Source organism: Dromiciops gliroides, chromosome 1, assembly GCF_019393635.1.
Source record: "Dromiciops gliroides isolate mDroGli1 chromosome 1, mDroGli1.pri, whole genome shotgun sequence".
Lineage (NCBI taxonomy): Eukaryota > Metazoa > Chordata > Mammalia > Microbiotheria > Microbiotheriidae > Dromiciops > Dromiciops gliroides.
In genome coordinates, this window is record NC_057861.1 from 14,879,057 (window position 1) to 14,904,390 (window position 25,334).

General features: G+C 41.8%; 1 protein-coding gene across 3 annotated transcripts in view; it reads right to left on the reverse strand.

The window, feature by feature from the left end:
* GRK3 (G protein-coupled receptor kinase 3) overlaps positions 1–25,334 on the reverse strand; it is a 185,321-nt gene that overhangs the window by 120,209 nt on the left and 39,778 nt on the right. For all 3 annotated transcript variants that reach the window (XM_043979152.1, XM_043979151.1, XM_043979153.1), the window contains exon 2: positions 23,882–23,958. In XM_043979152.1, coding sequence (XP_043835087.1) covers positions 23,882–23,958 — 77 coding nt within the window. The remainder of the gene's footprint in view (positions 1–23,881; positions 23,959–25,334) is intronic.

Here is a 25,334-nt window from a genome sequence, read left to right on the forward strand (position 1 = left end):
AAACAACTTTAAAAGAATTGGGAATTCTGATCAGCATAATGACCAACCATGATTCCAGAGGACTAATAGGGAAACACACTCCCTGTTTCCTGAGAGATGAAAAACTTGGGGTGCTAAATGAGACTTATCTGTGTACATACATACACGCATGTATGTGTATTATGCATATATGAACAGAACTGTGTGTACGTATATATGTTTTTGGACACGGTCAATGTGGACATTTGTTTTGCTTAACTATGTCTGTTTTTAACAAAGGTTTTCTTTTCTTTCACTCTTACTGGGGACAGGAGAAGGGGGAGAGAAAGCAGATTTTTGCTGATTGAAAAGGCAATTGGTTCTGCATTTGCCCCTCTCTAGTCCTGGGCACTGCTCTGCTCAGCCTGAGTGCTAGAGTTTAAGGACACTGACGAGCATTCCAAGGTAGAGAACCAAGATGGGGGAGGCCTTAGGATCCTACCACATGAACAGGGGCCAAAACGTAGCCAGCACTGCAGCCCTTCAGGAGCCGCAGTGGAAGTGACTTCCTGCTCCGTTCTCTCCCCTTCCCAGCTCCCGGCTCTAAAGGGATCCTGCCCCTCAGGTAGAACATAAGAAACGTTCTCGAGGATTGGAAGAGCTCTCCTGTAATAAAAGGAACTGTACAGACCCCAGAACTAAGACCAGGCCTCACAGGAGGGAAAGTTTCCAGATTCAAGTAGCCCAAAGTGGAGACAGTTGCCTTGGAAGGTTGAAGGGTCCCACTGACTTCCAGAGAATGCTGAATGGGCGGCTGCTTGTCAGGGACACTGAAAGGCTCTGAGGTCCCCCACAACTCGAAGGTGAGGAGGGACATGGGCCATATGGTGGCCTCCTCTTTTAATTGACTATTCTTGCTAAGCAGGTTCTACTTAAGAAGGTTGTTTCTGAGCTGCTGCCAAGGGGCTGTCAGTACAGTGGCCCCCCAAATGCCCATGTCCTCGCTGGTGCACATCCATGTCCATCTCGGCTCCATCTCTGAACTTCAGTCTCCTCCTTGAGAACATGAAGGGGGTAAAATCAATGATCCTGAAGGTCTTCTAGGTCCAGATCGATGATACTATCGTTATAACTTGGTAGCAGCTGAATGGCCAAAAAGACTGATCCTCTGAACCTCAGATCTGCTTTATGTGAAGCAAGATGAAATGTCGAGATAAATGGTCTGTGTGCCTCCAACCGCCAGTCAGCAATTATTAGGCCGGTAGCCTCCAGGCCCTCCCCCCATCAAAATGGGTCACATGCCAATGCAAAGGCTGGAGCTAGTTGGCCACCCCTGACAACACACCGTGCAGCCGAGTCTTAGAGTTGCCTCGATCACTAAGACAGAGGCCTGCCTGTGGTCACAAAAGCTCTATGTGGCAGGTGGGAATGGCTCTCTGCCTACCACACTACACTTTGTATTGTCTATTGCTGTCATTCAATAAAGTCCTTTTAGCAAAATTCTCAGTGATAATTCCTACTCCAAATGACAGGTGTGTGGCATTTTCAAAGGTTAAGACGGACAGTTGTCAAAGCTTCAATACTACCTCCACTATTCAAAGGGCAGCCAGAAAAGACGGGGGGGGGGGTTGTTCTTACTAATGAAAGCAATTTAGATTATGTCTACATCTAGAAAATGAAGGGAAACTGGGAGAGCTCACTGGAGAATTAAGGCCACAAACATATTGTACTTTTGAGGCAAACGTTTTCATGCCCTGAATCACGCCTCCATTTTCCTCTCTCCTGCCATATAGCTATGCAAGTGGTGAAAAGCCAATCACACGTATATTTCAGGACAAAATATGTGTTTTAATCTGCAAAGAAGAGGTAATTGTCACTATCCAGAGAGTCAGGGACGGTGCTTTTCTCTTGTCTTCCTACTTCTGATAACACTTCCAGTCTCCTCCTGAGTTTGTGTGGAGGTGGCAGACACTGCTCATAACAACTTTTCTGGGTCATTCACCCCACTCAACTACGTCTATAAGCACGCACACCCATCCGGAATACTCCTTATCACACTACCACAGGTCATCACACAACCCTGATTCAGAGCTGGACATCAAGCAGAGAAGGAAACGGAGCCCCAAGGCATCCAAGGCCTTGCCGGAACTCCCCCGACCTGCGGCTAACACAGCAGGCCCTCCGGGTCCACTGCTCTCTGCTCCTCACCTTGCTTAAACCACTACATACAGGCAGGGAACGTGGCCACAGCTTCCGTGGAGCGATGACGACCCCCTGCCGCTCCAGGCTCCTCTAGCCTCTCCACGCCTCCCCATCATTCCTCCACAGAGCATCTACAGGAAGTCTCCAGTGAAACACGGCCTCGGGCCCTGTATGTTTCTCCTCCTTCACTCTCAATGTGGGACTGACGGGCTCAGGTTCAGCCTGGATAATGGTGCCTTTTATGCCCCGGGTCAAATGCCAGGAGTTGTTGGCAACAAGACACAGCCTGTATTGCCCTACCACACACCTGTACGCAACTTTGCCTCCTGAAAGACTGTGGTATTCCCTAGCTCAGACCCATACGGCAGTACCAAGCGAATGCTGCTGTTGAAATGAGGGATTTTTTGGAAGCAAATTAACTTCAATTTTTTTTTTTTGCTATCACATATAAATAAGGGTATTATTGAGGCTTCTAGTCAAGTGGATCAAGAAAATCCATTTTGGCAAAGCATTTATCAAACTTTGCTTTACTGTGCCTACAGAACCTACCCTGAATCTTCTCTTTTCTCTCCTCATTCCTACCACCCTCTCTCCTAACTGCTCAGAAGAGGACCATGATCCCAAACAATCTTGATAGGCTGGCATGTACAGATGGGTCTAAAAAGATGAATTTCAGAGGGATAAAAAGTCTCTGCACTTGGGCCCCAAAATAAATTTCACAAGTAAGAGATGGGAAGCCGTTGTTAGAAAGTAGTTCAAACAAAAAAAGAAAAAAGAAAAAAAAAAGATCTGGGCTGTTTAGTGCACTGCCAACTCAACACAAGCCAAGAACCTGATTGAGCAGGCAAAGAAACCAACCAAGCGATCCCCAGCTCACTTAGAGCAACCATGGGTGTAGGAGCCGGTGACAACCACATTCTAGGAAGCCAGAGAGCACTGGACAGGGATGAACTTGAATTCATGCTTTGTAAGGATCAACTGAAGGAACTGGGTATACTCAGTTTGGAGAGCAGACGTGTTAGAAGGAATGGGATCCCTGTATGCCAGCCTCTGAAGGGTTACCATGTAAAAGGATACATTAGATTCATTCTGCTTGGTCCCAGATGGCAGCAAACACAAACATAATTAACATAAGAAAAAATACTGATCAGAACTCTAACAAGTGCCATAGCCTACAATGGAGGTGGGTTCTTCTTCATGAGAGGAAAGTCTGTAAGCACAGGCTGGAGGACCAGTCAAGCCAAGTTGTCAGTTTGCTCATCCTTGGACATTTTCGCCCAGATGGTGTCTGGGGTCTCGTTCAACACTAAGATTCTGCAAATCAGTGAATCCATAGCTCCTGTAGCAAACCAAACGCCACTTATTATGGTAGATCCACATTCTTAGCCAAACAGGTACTCTCCCTCCCTCATACAGATCACAACCATTCCATGCCTTCTCATCTTATACAACTTTTGCTTTTCCATGCATGTTTTTTCTGAAAATCCCCCGCAAAACACAGTCCCAATATGCTGGTTGCCTTCTTCTGGTTCAGAAATAACATTGTCACACATATATTGCCATCTATTATCCTTAACTACATGAACAACCCCTTCTTTTTTCATGCTTGTCTATCATAATGACTTTTAAGCCAGTTTGCACACAAATCATCTTTAATAAGATGCTAGAATCAACGTACACCCACCATACGTCTGTTTATTGTCTACTGGGTCACCTGCCACTATAATTCTCCTTAACCAAGGGTAATCTACGATTCAAAACTATATAGCACCTCTAAGAAAAAGCCGGTGCAAAAAAGGGGAGTGGGTCTTATTGTCTCTGACCCTCCCCCCAGGAGGTGGGGAGGGGTGAAGTTCTTTGGGGTTTGTAGGTAGTTTGGAAAGCAGGTGGGTACCTTTCCAAATGAGATCCAGCCGAATGTTCTCTTCCTATTCAATTCTGGGCCTAGTTCACTGGATGGATAAATAGATGGATGGGTGGATGGATAAGTGGGTGGTGGCGGACAGGGAAGAGAGGGAGGGAAGGAGGGATAGATGGATGGATGGATAGATGCATAGAAAAATCTATAGATAGATGGATGGATAGACAGACAAAAGGATATAGATATATACACACACACATATATATACACACATACATTATCCGTATACAGTATGTGTATATATATGTATTTTAATGGGGATATATATGTGTGTTGTATATGCATATGTGATCCAGATTTTATAAAGGGCAGCATTAAAGGCTTTCCGTACACAAAGGACAATGTGCATATGACCCATAACAGACTAACTCAAATGGCTGCACGTGCAGCTGCTGATTGTAAGTGAGGCCGTCAGTCACATTTTTATTTTCCTCCTTAACCAAGCCTGAGACTCAACAGATCCTTTAACTAGGTAGGCTCAGAGCCGCTGCATTCAAACAAGTCATCTTCTTACCCTTTTGGTTGGATTCTAACGGGATGCTGATGATCAGGCTTCCCCCGGCTAAGAGCTTTTCATATGGTTTCCACATCGAAAGGGAGTTGCTCATCTGTTAAAAGAGAGTCAGTTCCATCTAACATAGAGTTGTTGTGTGACTGCCATGTTAGGACCCTCTTCTTAAGAAAAGACCAAAAATGTCCACACTCCTAAGTGATCTGCAAGCCTGTGGCCTCTTTTGCTTCTTCAAGCTGAGCCATATTTCTCTCCATCCTTGCCTTGTGCCCACCTTCACATTCAAGTCACCAACCATCAAGACACCTGCTAGCCTTATTTAGAGAGAGGATCATGTTAGATTCTTCAGAGAATTTCTCACCTTGACTCTCAGCAAAAGATGCTGAAATGAGCACTGCAATTATCAGCATGGAAATCTGCTTGCTTATGTTCCTCATGAACAGTTTGAGGAGAGATGAACAAAGAATCCATGACCTAATATTTTTTGTTGTCTTTGGGCACACAACGAAACCATCTCCGGCACCTCCTTTATCTGTATGTCCAAGGAAAATCTGAGAGAGTCAACCTTCAATGAAGTTGTAACTTCTCTGTCTTTTGGCTTCACATGTAGCTAAGAACATAATATAGTCTAATTCTACAAACAATATGTCAACTTAGTTAACGGACCAAGACTACAGATTAGGAGCACCAACTATTAAATTAATAGTTTTAGACTGTCTAAAAATTGGGTAATTCTTTTTAAAATTTTTATTACTTATTCTTTTCAGCATTCCTTTTTCTTTTTAAATTTAGAGTTCCAAATTCTCTCCCTCCCTCTCACCCCGTCCCTATCCACTATGAAGACAAACAACATGATATAAATTATACAAATGAAATCACAAAGAATGCAAGTGAAATAAAGAAAGTGAGAAAATTATACTTGAATTTGCACTCAGAATTCAACAGTCCTCTCTCTGGAGGCAGACATTTTTAATCCAGTCCTTTGAAACAGTCTTAGATCACTGTGTCACTTGGTCAGAGTGGCCGAGTGTTTTACAGTTGATCTTCATTACAGTATTGTTACTGTGCACGAGTATCTTCCTGGTTCTCCTCACTTTACTTTGGATCAGTTCATACAGGTTTTGCCATATTTTGTTTTGTTTTTCTGAAACCACCCCCCTTTCTCATTTCCCACAGCACAACAGTATTTCATCATAATCATATACCACAACTTGTTCAGCCATTTCCCAATGGATGAGCATCCCCTCAATTTCCAAATCTTTACAGCCACAAAAAGAGTTGCTATAAATATTTTTGTACATATTGGTCCTTTTCCTTTTTCTTTGAAATCTTTGGGATATAGACCTGGTAGTGGTATTGTTGGGCTTAAAGGGTATGTACAGTTTTATGGCCTTTTATGCCAGTTCCAAATTGCTCTCCAGAATGGTTAGACTATGCCGCCACTATGCATCATGCTCACTTCTTTTCCCAATTTTTCCTCTACCACTTTTATCTTTTTCTTTAACTCTTCTAGGAATTCTTGTTAGGCTTAGGTCTGATGAGCATTTTTCTTTGACACTTCATTTGTTTGTTTATTTTCACAGTGATGTCTTCTGAGTTAATTTCTCGGTCTTCCCTGCCGCTGTAATACCATTTTATGGTCAAGTTCTTTTTTTGTTGTTTGCTCTTTTTCCAGCCTATTTCTTGACTTCAAACTTTAACCTAAAGTTGGGCTCTGCCCACCCAGGGGTGGAAAGGCATCATCCCAAGTTTTAGGCTTTTTTGTGCAGCTGTTTTCAGAGATAGTTCTAGGGGTCTGAATGTTCTTGGTGCTTCCAAAGTGGTGTGATCCTGGGGGAGTTCCTGCTCTCCTGGTCTGGCCTCTGGTCTTTTCCCAGGCAGGGCCCCTGGTCCTCTTGTAACCACCAGCACTAGTACTTCTCTTGCCCTAGAAGTGCAACCAGGACCCTGCTTCCTTGTGACTGACGACCAGTGCTCCTCTCCAACCTAGAACTACAGCCTAGAACTGTGTGTGGGCAGTAGAGCTGCCAATCAGTGCCAGAAAAGGGCTTCCTGTGATCTCTTTCTGACCATCTCTGAGCTGGGAAATGCCAAAGCTACTCTGTGGCTACTCTTGCTGCCTCCCCATGCCTATATTCTGGACAGGCTTCCACCCCACTGTTACAGACCTTTCTTTTGAACCTCCTCAGTTTTCTCAGGCCAAAAAAAAAGGTCTCACCCTGACCCTTTGTTGGCTCTGCTGCTCCAAAATGTGATTTGAGGCATTATTTTAAGGTTGTTTGGAGGGCAATATTGAGAGATTTCAGCTGTGTTGCTGCCTCTAATTCACTATCTTGGCTCCCAAAACTGGGTCATTCTTAACACCCTCTGTGTCACATTCACCACGGAAGTAGAAAGGAGCCATAACGTCTAAAAGTTATTTTGTAAGTCACCGTCATCATGAAAACCTTCTGAGCTGTTACTTAACTAAGTAACAAGCATATAACCTCAAGTAATATCCTGTATTCTTTTCAAGATTTTCCTCTTTTTAAGCATCTTCCCATTTTTTTCTAAGAAGTCTTTTGGGTGGTAGAATGTCCTGATCCCAGACTGCAAGAATCATTTCTATCCATTACAGAGTAAGAAGCAAGGTTCTTTGAGTAATATTTTCAAGAATCAGCTATGTAAAGTATGAGGCAAATCCTTCAGCAAATGAAGATACAAATTTAGTTAGCTTCATTCCAAAAAACATGAACTAAATTATTTTTAGCATCAAAATACCCAAACGGAGCAAAATTGATGCCTCATAAAAGGAAGTGTGCTTAACCTTTTTTTAAAAAATAATAGCATACATGTTCTTGCATTTCCTAGTTTTGACCTTGCCTGGAAGCAGCAGGACTAAAATATCACAGGAAGAAATAAAGCTTCATACTCTATAAGAAGTATTTCCAACTGAGCCAGTGGTAATTATGACATTTGCAGAAACCCTAATTTCTATGCCAAGAAATCTAATTATTTTTGATAGGCAGCAAAACTAGCCAGTGTCTAATTTAGAGGCAGCAGGGCATGGTGCGAAAAGTCCTGGACTTCACATGCAGAGAGGTGAGTTCAGGCTCTGTCTTTGTTTCTCAATGTTTGTACAAACCTGATTCAATATTTAGTCTCTCTATAGCCCTACTTCCTCATCTATAAATGGGAATAATAACACTTGTACTGCTTAACTCAAAGGGTAGATTTAAGGAAAGCATCCTGCCCAACCATACAACATTTTACAGATGTAATTCATTATTCAAGTCTCCTGTTATTTTGTCTCATATAGAGGGTCTTCAGAGGTCTTGGGCATCTTTGCAATGTCATAACTTTAGGTGGAGGGATGACATATACATGGATGTATGCATATTCTGAAGTAACATTTACTGAAAGCACACTACAGGTTGGTTCAGATGGCTTATCCAATTAAACAAAATGTATTCTTATTTCAGATTCTGGGAGTATAGGAAAACAGTGATGAAAAAATGCACACTATACCCATTGCACAGAAAAACCAGTATTTTAATCAATTCTCTCCCAGAAGCTACCAAAGGAATTAGGTGGGGAAACATTCAGAAAGTCTCAGAAGAGTCTGGCATTTTTTTTTTTTGTGCGGGGCAATGAGGGTTAAGTGACTTGCTCAGGATCACACAGCTCAGGTCCTCCTGAATCCAGGGCCAGTGCTTTATCCACTGCACCACCTAGCTGCCCCAGGTCTGCCACTTTTAACAGTGAGTTCCAAGAAGAGCTTCACTCCATATATTTAACATTTTCTATCTTTGTCTTCTCAGTCCTAGGGCTAAGCTGTAGGCAACTTATGAAGTAGGTCAGCAGGAAGATGGCAATGTGTGAGAAAAAGAATGAAAAGCCATTGATTCCAATGAAGGGTTCAGTGGGGAAGAGGTTTCTGTATAAAAACCCTCCCCAAGGCTCCTGAAAATAAAAAAACTCTGAATCTGCTCCATTCGCTAGACTTTCCCTTTGCACACAAAAATACCTTGATTGCTACTGAGAAGCAAAACTGAATTTGACATTTGAAATGTTTTCTTTCCAAAATGCAGACAAGCAGTTCTTCCCGAGCTGTACAGGAGAGTGTTCTCCTATACTCAATGGCAAATGATTGGGAGAGTGAAGAAGAGAAGATATTAATGCCCTCATGAGGAGGAGAAATCTCTGGCTCTGAGAGGGAGATGACCCACCAGAGGGAAAGCAACTAGAAGGGCCTGACTCCAAAGAGCTGGAGCCCAGACCGCATGAATCCAAAGCCATTTACCTTTCCACTGTATCATACTGATCTACAAGGAACATTTCCCATATGCTAATTTCTAATGAAATTTGCATGTAAAGTTAATGCTAAAAAATAAAATGAAATTAATTCTAATCAACAAGATACATTCCAAGTAGCATTTATAAGAACTACTAAGAAAATATTACTTAATACATGAAAAAGTTCAATTCTGATTTCATCGATTCTTCAATGAAAAGACAAACAACACACTCACTGTAACAAGTGACATTGGCATAGTGCTTTAAAGGTTTGCAAACTGTGTGAAATGATAACATAAAATATGTTCAAAGATCTCATTTGACCGCCACCCTCACCTCACAGGCTAGATTCAAACTCTGATGCCTCCTGTCTCCAAGTCCGGCCCCTTTCCATTACACCACATTACACCTCTTATGAAGAAGACGGGGATGCCTGGTGCATGCAGCTGGGCTTCCACGCCCTGCACCACCGTCACTCCATTCCAACCTCTCCCCAGCTGACAAGGTGTCTTTGGGACTCGCTGTGCCTAATATTTCCCTAGAGCCGACCTGGTGATGAGCCCCTCTGACTCCAGCTTCTCTCCAGACAACAGAAAGAGTTCATCAGTAGGCTCATGCACAAAGCCTTTCTAACTTAGAGACATTCTTGTTCGCCACCGGTACAGGCTCCAAGAAGCCAGAGATCTTGGAGCCTCTATTTGTAGGTGGTATGTGTTTGTCACCTTCACATGACAAACCTATAATAGGAAAATCTTACCCAGGTAACTTGAGGCAGCTTTTCCATGCCGATGGATCATTGTTGGAAATGTGGACAAAGCACAAGTTGGCTGTTTATTTCGAGGAACACAATAGAGAAGCTACCAATATTTTGTTCGTGTCGGAGGTCATACTTTCCCTCAGCAAAGCCCACTCAATTTGGATCTCTGCTCAGCTGTGATGTCCATTTTAGTCATCTAACATTTCTCCTGGAGAAACTGACCTGGAGCACACACCCGCCCTCTGTGATGATGCGCTAGCCTCAAAGCCTAGCAACAGCACACTGATAAATTGCCCTTTGCTCAATTTTACAGAAAGAGTTCTCCAAAATCTTTTGAGTTTTGTACAATGCAATGAAATTACGACTTAAGTACTCTTGCTGTTTTAGGTACACCAGCCCTCTTTACCACACTGCCTCCAAGTAAAACCATCAGAGATAACAAACTAGAAACAACACTGGAGATCACCGAGTCAAATCTCCTCATTTACAGAAGAAAAAACTGAGCCCCAAGAGCCTGGTGACTGCTCTAAGGTCACACCAAAAAATGAAACAGCAACATAAGCCTCTTCCTTTGAAATCTAGTGCCTCTATCTGCCTACCATTCCTGGAACACTGGAGTCACTGGTAACTCATCATCTCAGGAGGCAGCTCATGCCAGCCCATTTCAACTGAAGGGATTAGACACTGATTAAGGCCTCAGTCTACCAGACAGCACTGTGCTCTGTCCTGAGAAGGACATGATGAAAACCCAAACTAACCTAGACCTTTGGTTAGAGAGTTTTTCCCCACCCCTTGGTTGGAGGTTTTCCCTTAGTTTCCATTTATTGGTTCGAGCTTTTGCTTGTAAGGTCAAGAAGAATAAAAGTGATCCTCTTCTGTAGATATGGGAAGACCACAACCACATTCTCTCCACCCCCCTCCCACGTTCCCCCCCAGATCAAAGCCGGCTAGGAAGACTTGGCAATCCTCCCTGGTTCAACACGAAAACAAAGAATTGTGTTAGCTGCAAAGAAACAATTGTGCCCGGTGGGGAGGTTGCAGTTTCACCCTTTACTTTTTTCCCCATGACTTTTTTCAGACTGATTCTGCCATAGTGAGGGGGACATTCAGCAAGGGTGTATGGCAGGTGGTGGGTCTGGCAGCCACATCATATCTTTAAAATCATTTCCAAAAATATTCTCCATTTCTGAACTGATAAACTGTTCAGAGGAGTAATATAACATTGGACGGCTTTTCCAATGATCCTGCACAACCACTCTGAAAATGGGGAAATGACTCTGACTGATTCCCTATGACTTTCAAACAAAATCTTCAAACACCAACTGGAACATACTGGAATTCTTTCAGGACAAAGTAAAGGCATTATCAAATGTCAATTCCTATAGGCATTGCTCCAGCCAACAGGAAGTATCAAAGAGAAAAGAGGTAAACACAACTAATTCTGCCCAGTTCCTTCTTAGAAAGGGCAGACCTGTGTAGTAGAACACATTATTATTTTAATTTCAGAAATTTTAATTATAATAATCCTGACAAGACAATCTTTTAGTTGATCTCATTAGCTGTGTTACAAAACACAAACACTGTATTATTAGTTCCTATTGTTCAGAATTCAGTTCAATCAGAAATGCCATTATACCAACTGGTGTTCCAGCTGGTTTTTAGTGTCTGTGAAACCAAACTTTAAAACCTCACAAACCTAGAACCTATAACATTAGATTTGGAGAGGACCAACATCAGAACAAAGAAGAGGTGCTGAAAGAGAGTCTAGAACATGAGATGTTGGAGCTGGAAGGAATCTTAGAACAACAGCCTCAGGAAAAGTATCAGGGCTTAAGAGAACTCTCAGAGGGCACCCAGGACAAGTCTCTCACATTCCACAGATGAGGAGAATCAGGCCCCACCAGGCTCCACAAATCCTCCTTGAAAATTGAGTGAATCCTTGGATCTTTTCCCCAAAGTTATCATAAAAAAAGGAAAAGGACCCACATGTACAAAAATATTTATAGCTGCTCTTTTTGTGGTGGCAAGGAATTGGAAACTAAGGAGATGTCCATCAATTGGGGAATGGCTGAACAAGTTGTGGTATGTGAATGTAATGGAATTCTATTGTGCTGTAAGAAACGATGAACAGGTGGAGTTCAGAGAAACCTGGAAGGACTTGCATGAACTGATGATGAGTGAGATGAGCAGAACCAGGAGAACATTATACACAGTATCATCAACACTATGTGTGGACCAACTGTGATAGATTAGATTCTTCTCACCAATCCAATGGAACAAGAATGTTCCAAAGGACTCATGATGGAAAGGGCTCTCCAAATGGGGGGGGGGGGGAGTAGGGAACTGTGGGTTATGGATGCTGATTGGACCATACTATTTCTTTTGTTTTTGATGCTGTTGGTTTTCTGATTTCAGGATTTTCCTTTGTGCTATGATCCTTCTCATATAACATGACTAATGCAAAAATATGCTTAATGTTATTATGTATATTTAACCTATATCAGATTGCCTGCTGTCTAGGGAAGGGGGGGAGGGAGGGAGAAAAATTTGAAATTTGAAATCTTATATAAACAAATCTTGAAAACTAAAAAAAAAAAAGAAAAAGAAAAAAGAAAATCGAGTGAATCATCCCAGACCATGCAATAAAAGCTCCCACCTCCTGATTGTGGGCTCAGGATCTTTTGAGCAAACCAAACAGTCTCTTTCTTATAACAAAAATCTGTTACAGTACAACTCATTTGTTATACTAGAGAAACCTGGATAGGCTATGCAAGCCTGTATATAACCCTTCTAGCCACTGCACTAGCCAGAAATGTCAGGATCATAAAGTTTGTAAAATATAGCATCTACATAATGACTAAAAGTACCTTTGAAAGAAAGAGATTTTTACTAACAAATAGTTTAAATTAAAAATAAAGACATTCTTTACTTTGCAATTCAATGTAATAAGTTCATTTAAATTATACCTGTAACATTTATTTTGACAATATATTCATATATAAACATATAATTTATAATAAATATTAAGACAGTGAAATAAGCTCCGATACTGGGCTAGCAGAAGGTTAAATCTTTGCTGATTCAATAAACTTCATCATGCTGATACCAAAAATAGGGAAGCACAGCTGCTGGACAAGCATCAGTGATATCTGAAAGTTCATGAAGCAGGAGTAAGACAGCATGACTGGAGAAGAGCAAGTGTCCTGACTTCCCCCAACTTCAGGGGATTCCCTGGCAGAACAGAGGACCAGCAATGTTGACTCTGATTCCTGGCAAGATGCCAGACTAACGTCATTTCCTTTGGCAAAAGGGCTGGTGAGCTGGTAAATTAAGGGAATAATAAGAATAATAATAATAGTCAGAAATGTGATAGCACATTATGGTTTGCAAAAGATGTTACAAACGGAGCACCTGTTATCTCCCTTGCATGCCAGGGACATAGTTTATCTAAATTTTCAGCAGGCACTTGTCAAGATCTCCCCTGCCCGCCTTGCAGGGAGGTGGGGACTAGATGAAAACAGGATGGAGTAAGGAGCAGTTGAATGGGCACAATCCAAGTGTAGTCACTGGTGATTCAATGTCTCGTCCCCAGCAGGCACCCGCCACAGTGCTTCAGGAATACCCGATACACGATGTGCTGTTTGGAAGGTATCATGAGGACAGAGTTGGCATGCCTCCTCAAAGCTCTGGACAGGCTAGAAGGATGGGGCTAAACCAGACGAGGGAACATATAATAGGGATAAGCATCGAGTCTTTCACCTGGATACAAAAGTCAACCTTATGCTGACAAGAGAAAAGATGAGGATAGAAGATTGTCTGAAATAGATAAAAAAAGACATGGCAACGGAATGACCGGCCTGTGGGAGAGGGGACATACTTGTTCTGTTTGGCCCCATAGGGAGAACCAAGAGAAAAGAGGGGAAATTGCAAAGAAGCAAACTGGGGCTTGATGTGGACTCTTGAAACAACTGCAAGGGGCAGCTAGATGGCGCAGTGAACAGAGCACCGGCCCTGGAGTCAGGAGGACCTGAGTTCAAATCCGGCCTCAGACACTTAACACTTACTAGCTGTGTGACCCTGGGTAAGTCACTTAACCCCAATTGCCTCACTAAAAAAAAAAGAAAAGAAAAGAAAACAACTGCAGCCCCAAAGAGTTCAACAGGCCTCTGTTCCCTGCTGGACGTGCCTCAACTGTTCCTCAAACTACTGAATTCTCTTGACCCAATGCACTCTCAAATGACTGCTTTCTACCCCAAGCTTGCTGGGGGTGGGAAGGTGAAAGAAATCCTCTCCTCCCTACTTTGTCCAATTCTGGTTTAAGTTTAAGAACCACACTCTACAAAGCTGCCCCTGGACCATCTGCAGAACTGGGGAGCCAGGCCTATGAAGGAGCTATCAGGGGCATGACCAATCAAAGAAGGGACAAAGTCACTGAACCTTCAGACACAAGCTCTTTTTCACACTTTGTAAACTCATAACAGGGTGTTAACAAGGCTGCACTTTATTCATATATTAATGCCAGGTTATTTGAATAATCTGCTTTTCCTTTCTATGATCACATAAACTGAGTGCAGGGAGGCACCAAACAGTCCTACCTTCAGTGATCAAAGAACCCAAGACTTGTTCTTTCAGAACACCTATAAAGAGTTAGAAGAGACCCTGAAAGATAACCAATGCCAACTCTCACCCAGGGTAGGATTTTTCCCCCAAAAAAAATCTGTCATATTTTGTTTCATGCAGGGAGGGATAGAATTTGGAACTCAAAACTTTAAATAAAAATGTTTTTTAAAATTGGAAAAAATGTACTTGTGTGAGAGACTAAAGATCCAGTTTTCACAGAGCATTAAGTTATATTTCATTTTTAGAAGTAGATGACTCCACCACAGTGGGGTCTCATCCAAAGAAATAACATTTTTTCCCTGTAGTTTAAGGATTCTGGTGGTGACAAAGAGATAAGTGCAAGGTAGATGGTGTACAAGATCCTCTGCCTTGCCTATGAGTGCCACCCACCAAACAATTTAACCACAATTTCAGCCAACTCAGAGTGAGGCAGAACTGAAGGCAACATTTTTTGAGATTCTATAAATTACTCAGGAAAATGACACTGAAAAAGTGAAATGATGTTCTTGGAAGAAAAATAGCTTTTACTTCCTTGTTTACCACCTCCTCCTATTTTCTCCACCTGTTTTTCATTTCTTGACAATTTAATGCAATCCTAACACAAGTAAACTGGCATTTCAATTTGAATCTAAAATGAATCTAAGTTCTGGGAAAGTAAATTGCTTGCCCAATGTTGGTTCCAAAGAACAGATGGCGTAACACACTTTTACTCTCAGTAGGGAGGGAAGCTGGAGACTTGGAGAGCAAATAGTGTATCCCTTTGTCAGGGATAGTTGTCTCTGAGTCAATCTTGCTTAACAGGTTTTCTTTTGCTACAAAGGAGAACAGACATATCAGAAAACATCTATGACAACAAAAAGCATCAAGTAAACTTACTTTTAAAAAAAAGTAAATTGCTAATGGGGCTTGTTACCAATTAATTACAAAGTTAAACACAATCCTCTCCTTGTTTTTAATAAATTTCCATCCAAGTTTAATTATTACAAGTATAAAGAGTGGGGTGCATTTAGTCACTCAAATCACTCCTCCCCACTTAAATAGGTCACCAGATGCTATAGCCTGTTACCTCTGTCATATGAGAACAAGAAATCAATTAGGTGTAAGCTGTGTGAACAAGACCTACTGACTGTGAAGGTAGAAGTCAAGGGGTGGTAGCAGGGACAAGGAAGGGGCATTATGGACAGAACCTGGTGTCCCCTGTCTACAGGTAAATGCTGCTTTTGTGGGGCTACCATTCAACATGGTAGGCTACATAAAGAGGGGGGAGGCAGAGCAAGTGATATGCCAGGGTCAAACAAGGGCCCACAGGGGAATAGGTGGATGGGGGGAGCAGGGGTTGGTTGGAAAGGGGAGTGGGAAAGGAAGGAGGCCCTACTTTGGAGGTAAAGCAGGGTCCTACTGATGAATGTGTCTGTGGGTGAAAAGAGGAGACCAGTGAAGGGAGATGAGGACCTTACAGAGGATATGCCCTGGGGGATATGGGAGGGAACTCCTGGGAGCAACTATGTCCTGAGATGTAGGAGAGCATGGACACAGGGAGACTTACAGGCAAATGCAGAAGAAAAAATGGTTAAAAAGAGAGGTTCTAGATCAGTGACAGGCTACATAATCAGAAGCATGATGGGGAAGGGCAGTATCCTCTCTGACGCCTGTATTAACGGCTATGAAGTTTTGAAAGTCGGACAGTTTCTAGGTAATTTAATAAGGCCAGCATGTTTATTAATAAAAAGAAGTCAGTGGCACTCTAATGCCAGACTGCTAATGGTGGTGGACTCACAGTTTAAATGCCCTTGGAATAGCAGGTATTAAGGGTGGCAATCAACTCTGATTGGTTAACAATGAGAGAATGAATATTATAATGAGGTGGGGGGCTCATTCTAATGAGTCTTGGGGTATGGGATCACCCAAATCTTGGTCAAAGAGACTTTTCAATTTCCATATCACCTGTCTGACAAAAGATTGTGGCTGAAATGCCCAGAGCCAGGAGAGTGTGTACAAATCCTTCGGTAAGAGGGGTATGGCGTCTCCTTTCTGGGTAACAGGAAGCCATTTTCTTCATTCCTTTTGCTTTCTGGATTTGGCAAAAAATGCCAAGCACCTGTATCTAGTGGCTATTCATCCAAGGAATGCTGAACATCAGGGGAGTGGAAATGAATGATACTCCTCGTTTATGTGGTCCTATTTGGTCCACCTTTGACCAAAATGAGAGTAAATTTCAAATGTTTAAATATAACAATGTGCCCAAGGCAAATATCCAGTGCCAGAGCCAACACTCAAATACAGGTCTCATGACACCAAATGAAGGGCTCTTTTTATTACCAAATGGTAAAATCTGTGCCCTCCCCCAAATAACTACAGTGCATATCTTACAGAGCCCCAGAAAGAGAGCCAGAAAACAGAACAAGCCACTTATTCTCCCTGTCCTTCCGTTGTGTCACTACACACACACTTTACAAGTACTGATTTAGGACTCACTGGCCTCCACAATAGACCACAGGCTCCGAGAGGGCAGCCTCTTTGTCTCTGGAGCCCACATGCTTGGTCCACAGCAGGCCCTCATTAAAAGCTTATTGGTTGGGGGAAGTTAGATGGGGCAGTGGATAAAGCACTGGCCCTGGATTCAGGAGGACCTGAGTTCAAATCTGACCTCGGACACTTGACACTTACTAGCTGTGTGACCCTGGGCAAGTCACTTAACCCTCATTGCTTCGCCAAAAAAAAAAAATCATTAAAAAAAAAAGCTTATTGGTTGACTTCTTGCCAGCAAAACAAGGGTGATACTAGTTGCCCTTGAGTGGGAAGCACTGTGAAAACCTCACGGCACCAAACACATGTGTGGTCGCCAGCCAGAGGTGCATAGAACAGGACTCCCACTCAAAATGGCAAAGTGAAAAGTTCAGAGAGGCAAGCTCATCACAAACCCAAAGAAAGAAAGACAGAAAGAAAGACAGACAGAAAGACAGAAATAAAAAGACACAAACACAGAAAATACAAATCAATATTTAAAATATGATAGAGTACTGAATATTAAAATTCCAGAAAAAAATGTAGATGGGAAAAGGAAATCCAAGATATTCCAAGAGCTGTCCCCAAAAGCGTAAATGGCACAAAGAAATCAATCAAACAAACATTGGCAAGAAAATCATAAGACCAAATAAAAGAAGAGTTTGGGGGGAAATTTTTAATTATGGTAAAAACTCAAGAAGATTGGGTGAAAACAATAAAGGAACTGATCAATGTAAGAAATATAATAGAAAACTTCAAGGAAGAATACAAGATTTAGCCTACTAGACATATGATGCTGAATTCCAGCATTACAATGATAAATGGAAAAATCCTTCAAGCTTACAGCAGAAATATACAAAATGCATACAAAGAAACAATATCAAGATCAAAGAGGACTTTTCAAGAATGAAGTAAGATTACTGGAAAAGCTGAAAATTTCAGAAGCACATGCTATGAAATCAGAATTATCTAGCAAGAAAAACTCAGTAAAGGTAAGAGAGAGACTTCTGAGAAGTACTTAGACTATGAAAAATTTGCAAAGAAATGTCTGCATTTGAATGAATGACAAAATATTAAGGACTTCTGTGCAAAACACTGTGCTAAGCCCTAGGGAAACAAGAGAAAAGTCAATCCACACTCTCCAGGTGCTCACATTGGGATGGTGCAGATGACTTGTGTCTGAAGGTTTCAGTGGCCAAGAACCCAGAAAGCCCCTGTGGTCCATGAACTGCAGGAGCAAAGTGGAGAATAAGTCATTTCAACCTGTAACATCTTATCAACTTCTGATGCTGAATCCTGACAGCACCAAAGCCCCTCTGGGTTTCCAAGAGCTAAGGCTTGCTTCTGCACAAAGTTGCTTCCTGGGATTAAGCTTCAGGGACTGAGGCTGAAACAGGACTGGGGGTCTGAGAGGTGCTGCCCCTGCAGGGGCTCTTGGAATCACCTGCCTGTCAGAGGCAGAGAGATCAATAACTGGTGATAAGTGAGGTGGACCCTTTCTTTACAGTCCTTTCTCCCCTCCAAAACGGCTGCAGGACACGAACTGGAAACAGGCCTGCTACTCTGGGCAAGACTGGGATTCCCGAGGCTCTAGGGTTGAAGGTCCTGGGGAGCCTTCATCAGGATTTGCAGGGAGAGGCTGATATGGCGAGTCCTTGCAACCTGAGCTTCTATATCAGACACCCTGACCACTTTAGCTTGTCTTCCTCAGAGGCAGAAACCACCCACAGTTGTGTTTCAAAGGATATTTCAGGGAAAGAGAGAAAAGAAATTTTTTAGAAAGAAGGAAAGAAAGAAGGAAAGAAAGAAGGAAGGAAGGAAGGAAGGAAGGAAGGAAGGAAGGAAGGAAGGAAGGAAGGAAGGAAGGAAGGAAGGAAGGAAGGAAGGAAGGAAGGAAGGAAGGAAGGAAGGAAGGAAAAGAAAGAGAAAGAAAGAAAGAAAGAAAGAAAGAAAGAAAGAAAGAAAGAAAGAAAGAAAGAAAGAAAGAAAGAAAGAAAGAAAGAAAGAAAGAAAGAAAGAAAGAAAGAAAGAAAGAAGCAAGCAGAGGAGAGCATGGAATACTTTGTCAGATTTATAAACAGGGAAAGAATTTAGGATGTAAGAAGATATAGAGAAAATTACAAAATTTATAATAGAGCATTTGGATTATATAAAATTTAAAAGCTTTTGCACAAAGCCAGTGCAACCTAAATCATAAGGAAAGCAGAAAAATGGGAAAGAACTTTTGAAACAAGTATCTCTGATAAAGGTCTAATTTCTAAATATATAGAGAACGGAGTCAAATTTATAAAAATACAAGTCATTCCCCAATTGATAAATGGTCAAAGGATATGAACAGACATGTTTGAGACAAAAAAAAAATCCAAGCTATCTATAGTCATATGAAAAAAATGCTCTAAATCACTATTGATCAGAGAAGTGCAAATTAAAACAACTCTGGGATATGGCCTCACCCCTATAAGAATCACAAATATAAGAAAAAAGGGAAATGTTGGATGTTGGAGGGGATGTGGGAAAACTGGGTCATTAATCTACTGTTGGTGGAATTGTGAACTGATCCAACTATTCTGAAGAATTTGGAACCATGCCCAAAGGACTACAGAACTGTGCATACCCTTTGATCCAGCAATACCACTACTACTAGGTTTATATCCCCCAAAAGGAGAAAAAGACCTAATTGTATAAAAATATTTATAGCAGAATTTTTTGTGGTGGCTAAGAACTGGAAATCAAAGGAATGCCCATCAATTGAGAAATGGCTAAACTAGCTGTGGTACATGATTGTGATGGAACTGTGCTATAAGAAATGACAAGCAGGATGATTTCAGAAAAACCTGCAAAGACTTATATGAACTGATATATAGTGAAGACAGCAGAACCAGGAGAACATTGTGCACAGAGACAGCAATATTGTTTGATGAAGAACTGTTCTCAGCAATACAATAATCCAAGACAATCTCAAAGGTCTATTGATGAAACATACTATCCACCTCCAAAGACAGAACTGATACTGATTGAACACACACGGAAGCATGCTATTTTTCACTTTATTTCATTTTTCTTTTCTTTTGAGTTTTATTATACAAAAGGACTAATATGGTAATGTTTTACATAACTGCACATGTATAGCCTATATCTGATTGCTTACCACCTCAGGGAGGGGGAAGGAGAGAGAAGGAGGGAGGTATAGAATTTGGAACTCAAACTTTAAATACAAATGTTAATTTTTTTTAAAAAAAGGTAGAGGAAAGGGAGTGATTTAGGATGAGAAGAGAAGAAATGGGAACTGGCAGAATGATCATCCCAAAGCAAATCTCCTGGATACTGAGAAGGGGAACGTCACAAAAGACTAAGAATAACAAAGTACAGATTCCCTGCTAAGAGAAGGTAAACCCAATAAATTCAACACTAAATGTAATTCAATTAAATTTCCAACAAATAAGTCATAATATGAATAAAAGAACCAATATGGACTTTACAAGAAACACATCAATCTCAAAAATTGTAAACAGATACCAAATGAAAGAAAAGCAACAGGCTGACTTGAGATACAAAAAAGCCAGACAAATATGCATTGGACCATAAACCATGAAAGTGAACAGGAGGACTTTATAGCAAAAAAACCAACCAAGAACCTAGAACATATCTGAAGGATAATGGAATGGAACACGGCCTCATAAGCTAAGGATGAAGAATACAAGAAAATATCAAAACATGAATACAAGGAGACACAATGCAAAATCAGCAGTGCTGGAATTACATGTCTACTGTCTAAAAACAGTCACATACATTTACATGTATGCACATATTTTTCTGAATACAAAGGGGAAAAAAGGGCCAAATTTGGAGAGTTGAATTTCAGTAAGGCTTCAAAAAGGATAGTGAATATGCTCTTTTTCTGGTTGATTACTATCTATTAATTCCCTTTCAATGGGATAAACCATAGAAAGTTAGCTCTAGAAGGAATCTTGGCTTTTGCACATTTAAGAAGACCATTACCCAAGTCATCATATCTTCACTCAAAAGCAGAACTGGGATCAGTAGAAGGGAATGTTAATAAATTGGGCAATAATAGAGAGGGAGCAAAATGAAAAGGGGGAAGAAAAGAAGATGACTCAAAAAAGGCACCAACAAGAGAGAAAGGATGGTGAGTTAAAGAATGAGGCCTAAGGGGCAGCTAGGTGGCACAGTGGATAAAGCACCAGCCCTGGATTCAGGAGTACCTGAGTTCAAATCTGACCTCAGACACTTGACACTTACTAGCTGTGTGACCCTGGGCAAGTCACTTAACCCTCATTGCCCTGCCCCCCCCCCAAAAAAAGAATGAGGCCTATAAGGAATATGTAATGGTCACTTAACTGCTATGGGGAACCAAGATCAGAAACCAGAGATGATCTGAGCTGAGTTCTGATTAGACAAAAAGGACATGGATTGATGATGGAATAAGAGAGGTAAGAAAGAAACAGGGCCCCCAACGAGGGGCAACCTGGCAGAGAGAATCTCACTTGTTACAACACATCAGACAGGTCTAAACAATGCACCCACTGGTGAATTTTCAAAGGACTTTAGGTACTAGAATTCACAGAATGAAATAGAAGAAGCCCTAACAAGGGTAACAAAAATCTAAACTTTGTCATTTTTTAAAATAACTAATTATGTCTCCCCTGTGCAATTAAGGATGAAGCCTCAAAACAGTACAAATGGACTTACGCCTTCTTCCATCCCCCATTCTCCAACAATACCAACCTTCCCATGCCAACCCATTTCATGCTCCATGACGTACACTGCAACAGTTAATGACTAATTTATTTTTGCCAATTAGTAGAAAAAACCCAAGTCTTCCCCCTTTGGCACCTAACCTAGCTCTTTATGTTGGACCCCAAAGACCCTAAAGTCTCTCCATTATCTTAATCCATTTTTTTTTTAGTGGGGCAATTGGGGCCAAGTGACTTGCCCAGGGTCACACAGCTAGTAAGTGTTAAGTGTCTGAGGCCGGATTTGAACTCAGGTCCTCCTGACTCCAGAGCCGGTGCTCTATCCACTGCGCCACCCAGCTGCCCCATCTTAATCCATTCTTACTAGATGGTTACTCATAGGGCATTCTCCATTAATCAATCTTCCAGCTAGTGACAAGGACTGAAGATACTCCAACTCAATAATAAAATGAGGAGGGAAGAGGCAAGATGGGGAAGAGCTTTAGAGAAGCTATGCTGACTCATTCTTTTGTGGGAAGAACCATTATTTGTAGAGATCTTCATGAAAGCCAAGATCTACAACAATCCATGTTGTCAGCCCTGGTGGAAGTCACTATTCATGACAGGCAAAGGCAACGTCTCAGGAAGTTGATCTGTCAAGGAGGCCTGGAGAGCTCTCCCAAGATCAGGAAAGGTCAGCAGACCAAATGCCTGGGAATCAGCACATTCATCATTTCAAGGATGGTGGCTTGCCAGTACTGTTGGTTGTCATGCTAAGCAAAAGAGACAGAGGACAAATGGGCTCTGTCCTGCCTGACTGAGAATAAAATACTGTTCAGGAAACTATAAAATTTCTAAAAAGTACCATTTGTTTTCGGGGGGGGGGGGGAAGATAACCAGGAGACAACACCTCCAGTCAGTTCTACTGGAGTTGACCTCCAAGCAAACAAGTCAATTGTCAGCTTCTGAGACAAATGAATCCATGATTTCTCCGTCTTGCTTTCAGGTGTGCCTGATGCCACTCACATTCCCTTTTCATAGGTTTGCCATGAATTAACTACTAGACAACTGGGCATCCCTGGCCAAAATCAACACCTGCCCACGTCTGGATGGCATGTCAGAATTGTTCATGTTACAGGCTAAGAGTCCTTATTATCAGTGGCATAGATACTCATGGAGGGTTTTATTTTTATTTTATATGTTTAATAAAAACTTGTGCGTTGTCCATAGAAGTGGAAGAGCCAAAGTATTCTTGATTTTTAAAAAGGGACAGGGCAACTTTTTCTCCCTTGTGCCAACCAAAGAGGTTCTTTATTTTTATCAAGAACAATGTTACAGGGGCAGCTAGGTAGTGCAGTGGATAAAGCACTGGCCCTGGATTCAGGAGGACCCGAGTTCAAATCCAGCTTCAGACGCTTTACACTTACTAGCAGTGTAACCCTGGGCAAGTCACTTAACCCCCATTGTCCTGCAAAACAAAAAGAAAGAAAAAAAACCCCAATATTACAGATGAGAAAACTGAGGTCTACATAGGCCTCACACATAAGGGTGAGCTGGAATATGAGCTCCTTCCCTCTGACTCCAGGCCCTCTCCTACAGAACTCCAAGACCAGCTCATGTTCTGAAGAATAGACTCTATCTCCCTAAGAGGGACAAAGGCCCAAGGAAGAAGGAAAACTGAAAGCTCCCTTAAGGCCTGGTTGGAGTTCTCAGGGCAGCTGAGTCCTCGCTGCTTAAGAAAACAAATGTTTAAAGAGAGAAAGAGCCTCCTCTTTGGCTGCTAAGTGACTACTCCCCTCCTCCAAAGAATCCACAGACCATACCCTTTTGTACTGGCCAAGAGATCCTCCAGGGAAACTTGTAGACACTGCTCCAAATAAGTCCTCTGGGAGGGAATCTGTGTTTTCTCAGAGGTTACACTAAGAAGCTATTTGCTGCTGCTGCTGCTGCTGCTGCTGCTGCTGCTGCTGCTGCTGCTGCTGCTGCTGCTGCTGCTGCTGCTGCTGCTGCTGCTGCTGTCACTCAGTCAGGCACATCTATCTAACAAAGCGCTTTCATACATATTCTCATCAGATCCTCACAATCATTCAATGAGATCAGTCAAGCAAGCATTAATTACTGTGCCCATTTTAAAGATGAAAAGGCTGGGGCCTGGAGAAAGTGAGTGAGTGACCTAATGGCCCACAACTCCTAAATGGTGAAGACAAGCCTCAAACCAGACAGACTCAGAGTCTTGTGGACTTCCCACTATTCCCTGCTGGATGTACCCCCTTATTCTAATGATCAGCAAATAAAGCTTCACAAAGTACATATTTTTCTTACCAGAAAAATCGGCCTTCTTTTCACTATCCAATATAAAATATTAAATGGTACATTCATAATTACTTTGCTATCATAACAATCACTAATGAAATTAAAGCATGCAGAGTAGAACTCACCAATTTTCTGATTGAAAATCTTGTCAAATGTTAATTCACCTCTCTCATTAAGATACTTCTGCATTAAATTCCGGATACTGAAAAACAACAGGGAAGCATATTCTTAGGAAAATAAACTGAATTTTGAGAGAAAAAAATCCTCGGATCAAAAGTAAATATAACCCCCTCAATTCAAGGATAGAGTTCTGGGATAAGAAGAGGTACCAAGGAAGCTGGGAGCTTAATGCCAGCTCTATCACTCAACAGCTACACTTGGGCCTCAGGTTCCCCACCTCTAAAATGAGAAAGCTGACTCAGAGAGCCTTTCCAAGTTGTATCATTCTTTAATTCCATCACATAATATCTTTACAGATGCTGTTCAGGTGAAGTCTTGGGCCTCTAAAATACTTCTAAATAAGTGAAATCATATAAAACAGCTGCTTCAGATACAAGCTAAGAGATACAATCTTGACTTTTAGGCTTTTATCTCAGTATTGCAAATAAAGATAAAATTTATTTATAGATTCTGTGTAATGGAAATTAAAGGAAGCTGCATCCTAATTACAAAAAAAAAAAGTAACCACCACCTTAGAAACCACCTTAGAAATTTGAGTGAATGAACTTTAACTTGAAAATAGGAAGAATTAGAAGCTTGGAAAATCAATTGCCAATTAAAGCTCCTTATGATCCCTTTTCTCTTAAAGGCCTACCAGAGATATTTCACAATGAAGGATGGAGGAGATCTGTGGGGGAGGAGGCAAGAGGAAAAGTGAGGAAAAAGAATGAGAAAGGATCCTCCAAGCGAACCCTGGGGCAACATGGGATTCCCCAAGTACTGGGCCCCTGTGGGCAAGGAACAAGAAATGTAAAGCTTGGAAAGAAGGCTGCAGGAAGGGACCCCCAAGGGTGTCACAGACAGGTGGTGAGTTTGCTGGAGGCTGACCTGCTGCCTTCATACCACTAGAGAAACCCAATAAATCATTTGTCTCTATTCGTGGTGACCCTCGGCTGTAAGACAGAGAGAGAAGCATACTGACCCACCTCAGAAGAAATAATTAGTAAAGAATAATTAGTAAAATCTCTTGAAAATGTTCAATATTGAGTCTTGAAATGTAACGTGCTTGCCCCTTAAAAGTAATTGGGTTTTTGCATTCCTGGTGTGCTGTCAGGTTTGCAAAACGCTCATTAAATATCTGCCCTGTGAGGTTATTAGGCCCACTTTAGAATTCCAACCCAATTCCCATTTTACAAATAAGAAAACTGAGACTGACAGGCTGAAGGACCTCCACGCAGACACTTGGCAGGTAAGCAGCTGACACGGGGAGAGGTAAGGGACAAATTGCTGAGAATAACTGAATCCAAGGAAACTGAGATCACCAAGTGACAAATGGCAGAGGGAGAAGGGACAGAAGCTTGGGGACACCTTGGTTAGTGGGCATGACCTGAATGAAGATCCGGCAGAGGAGACTGAGAA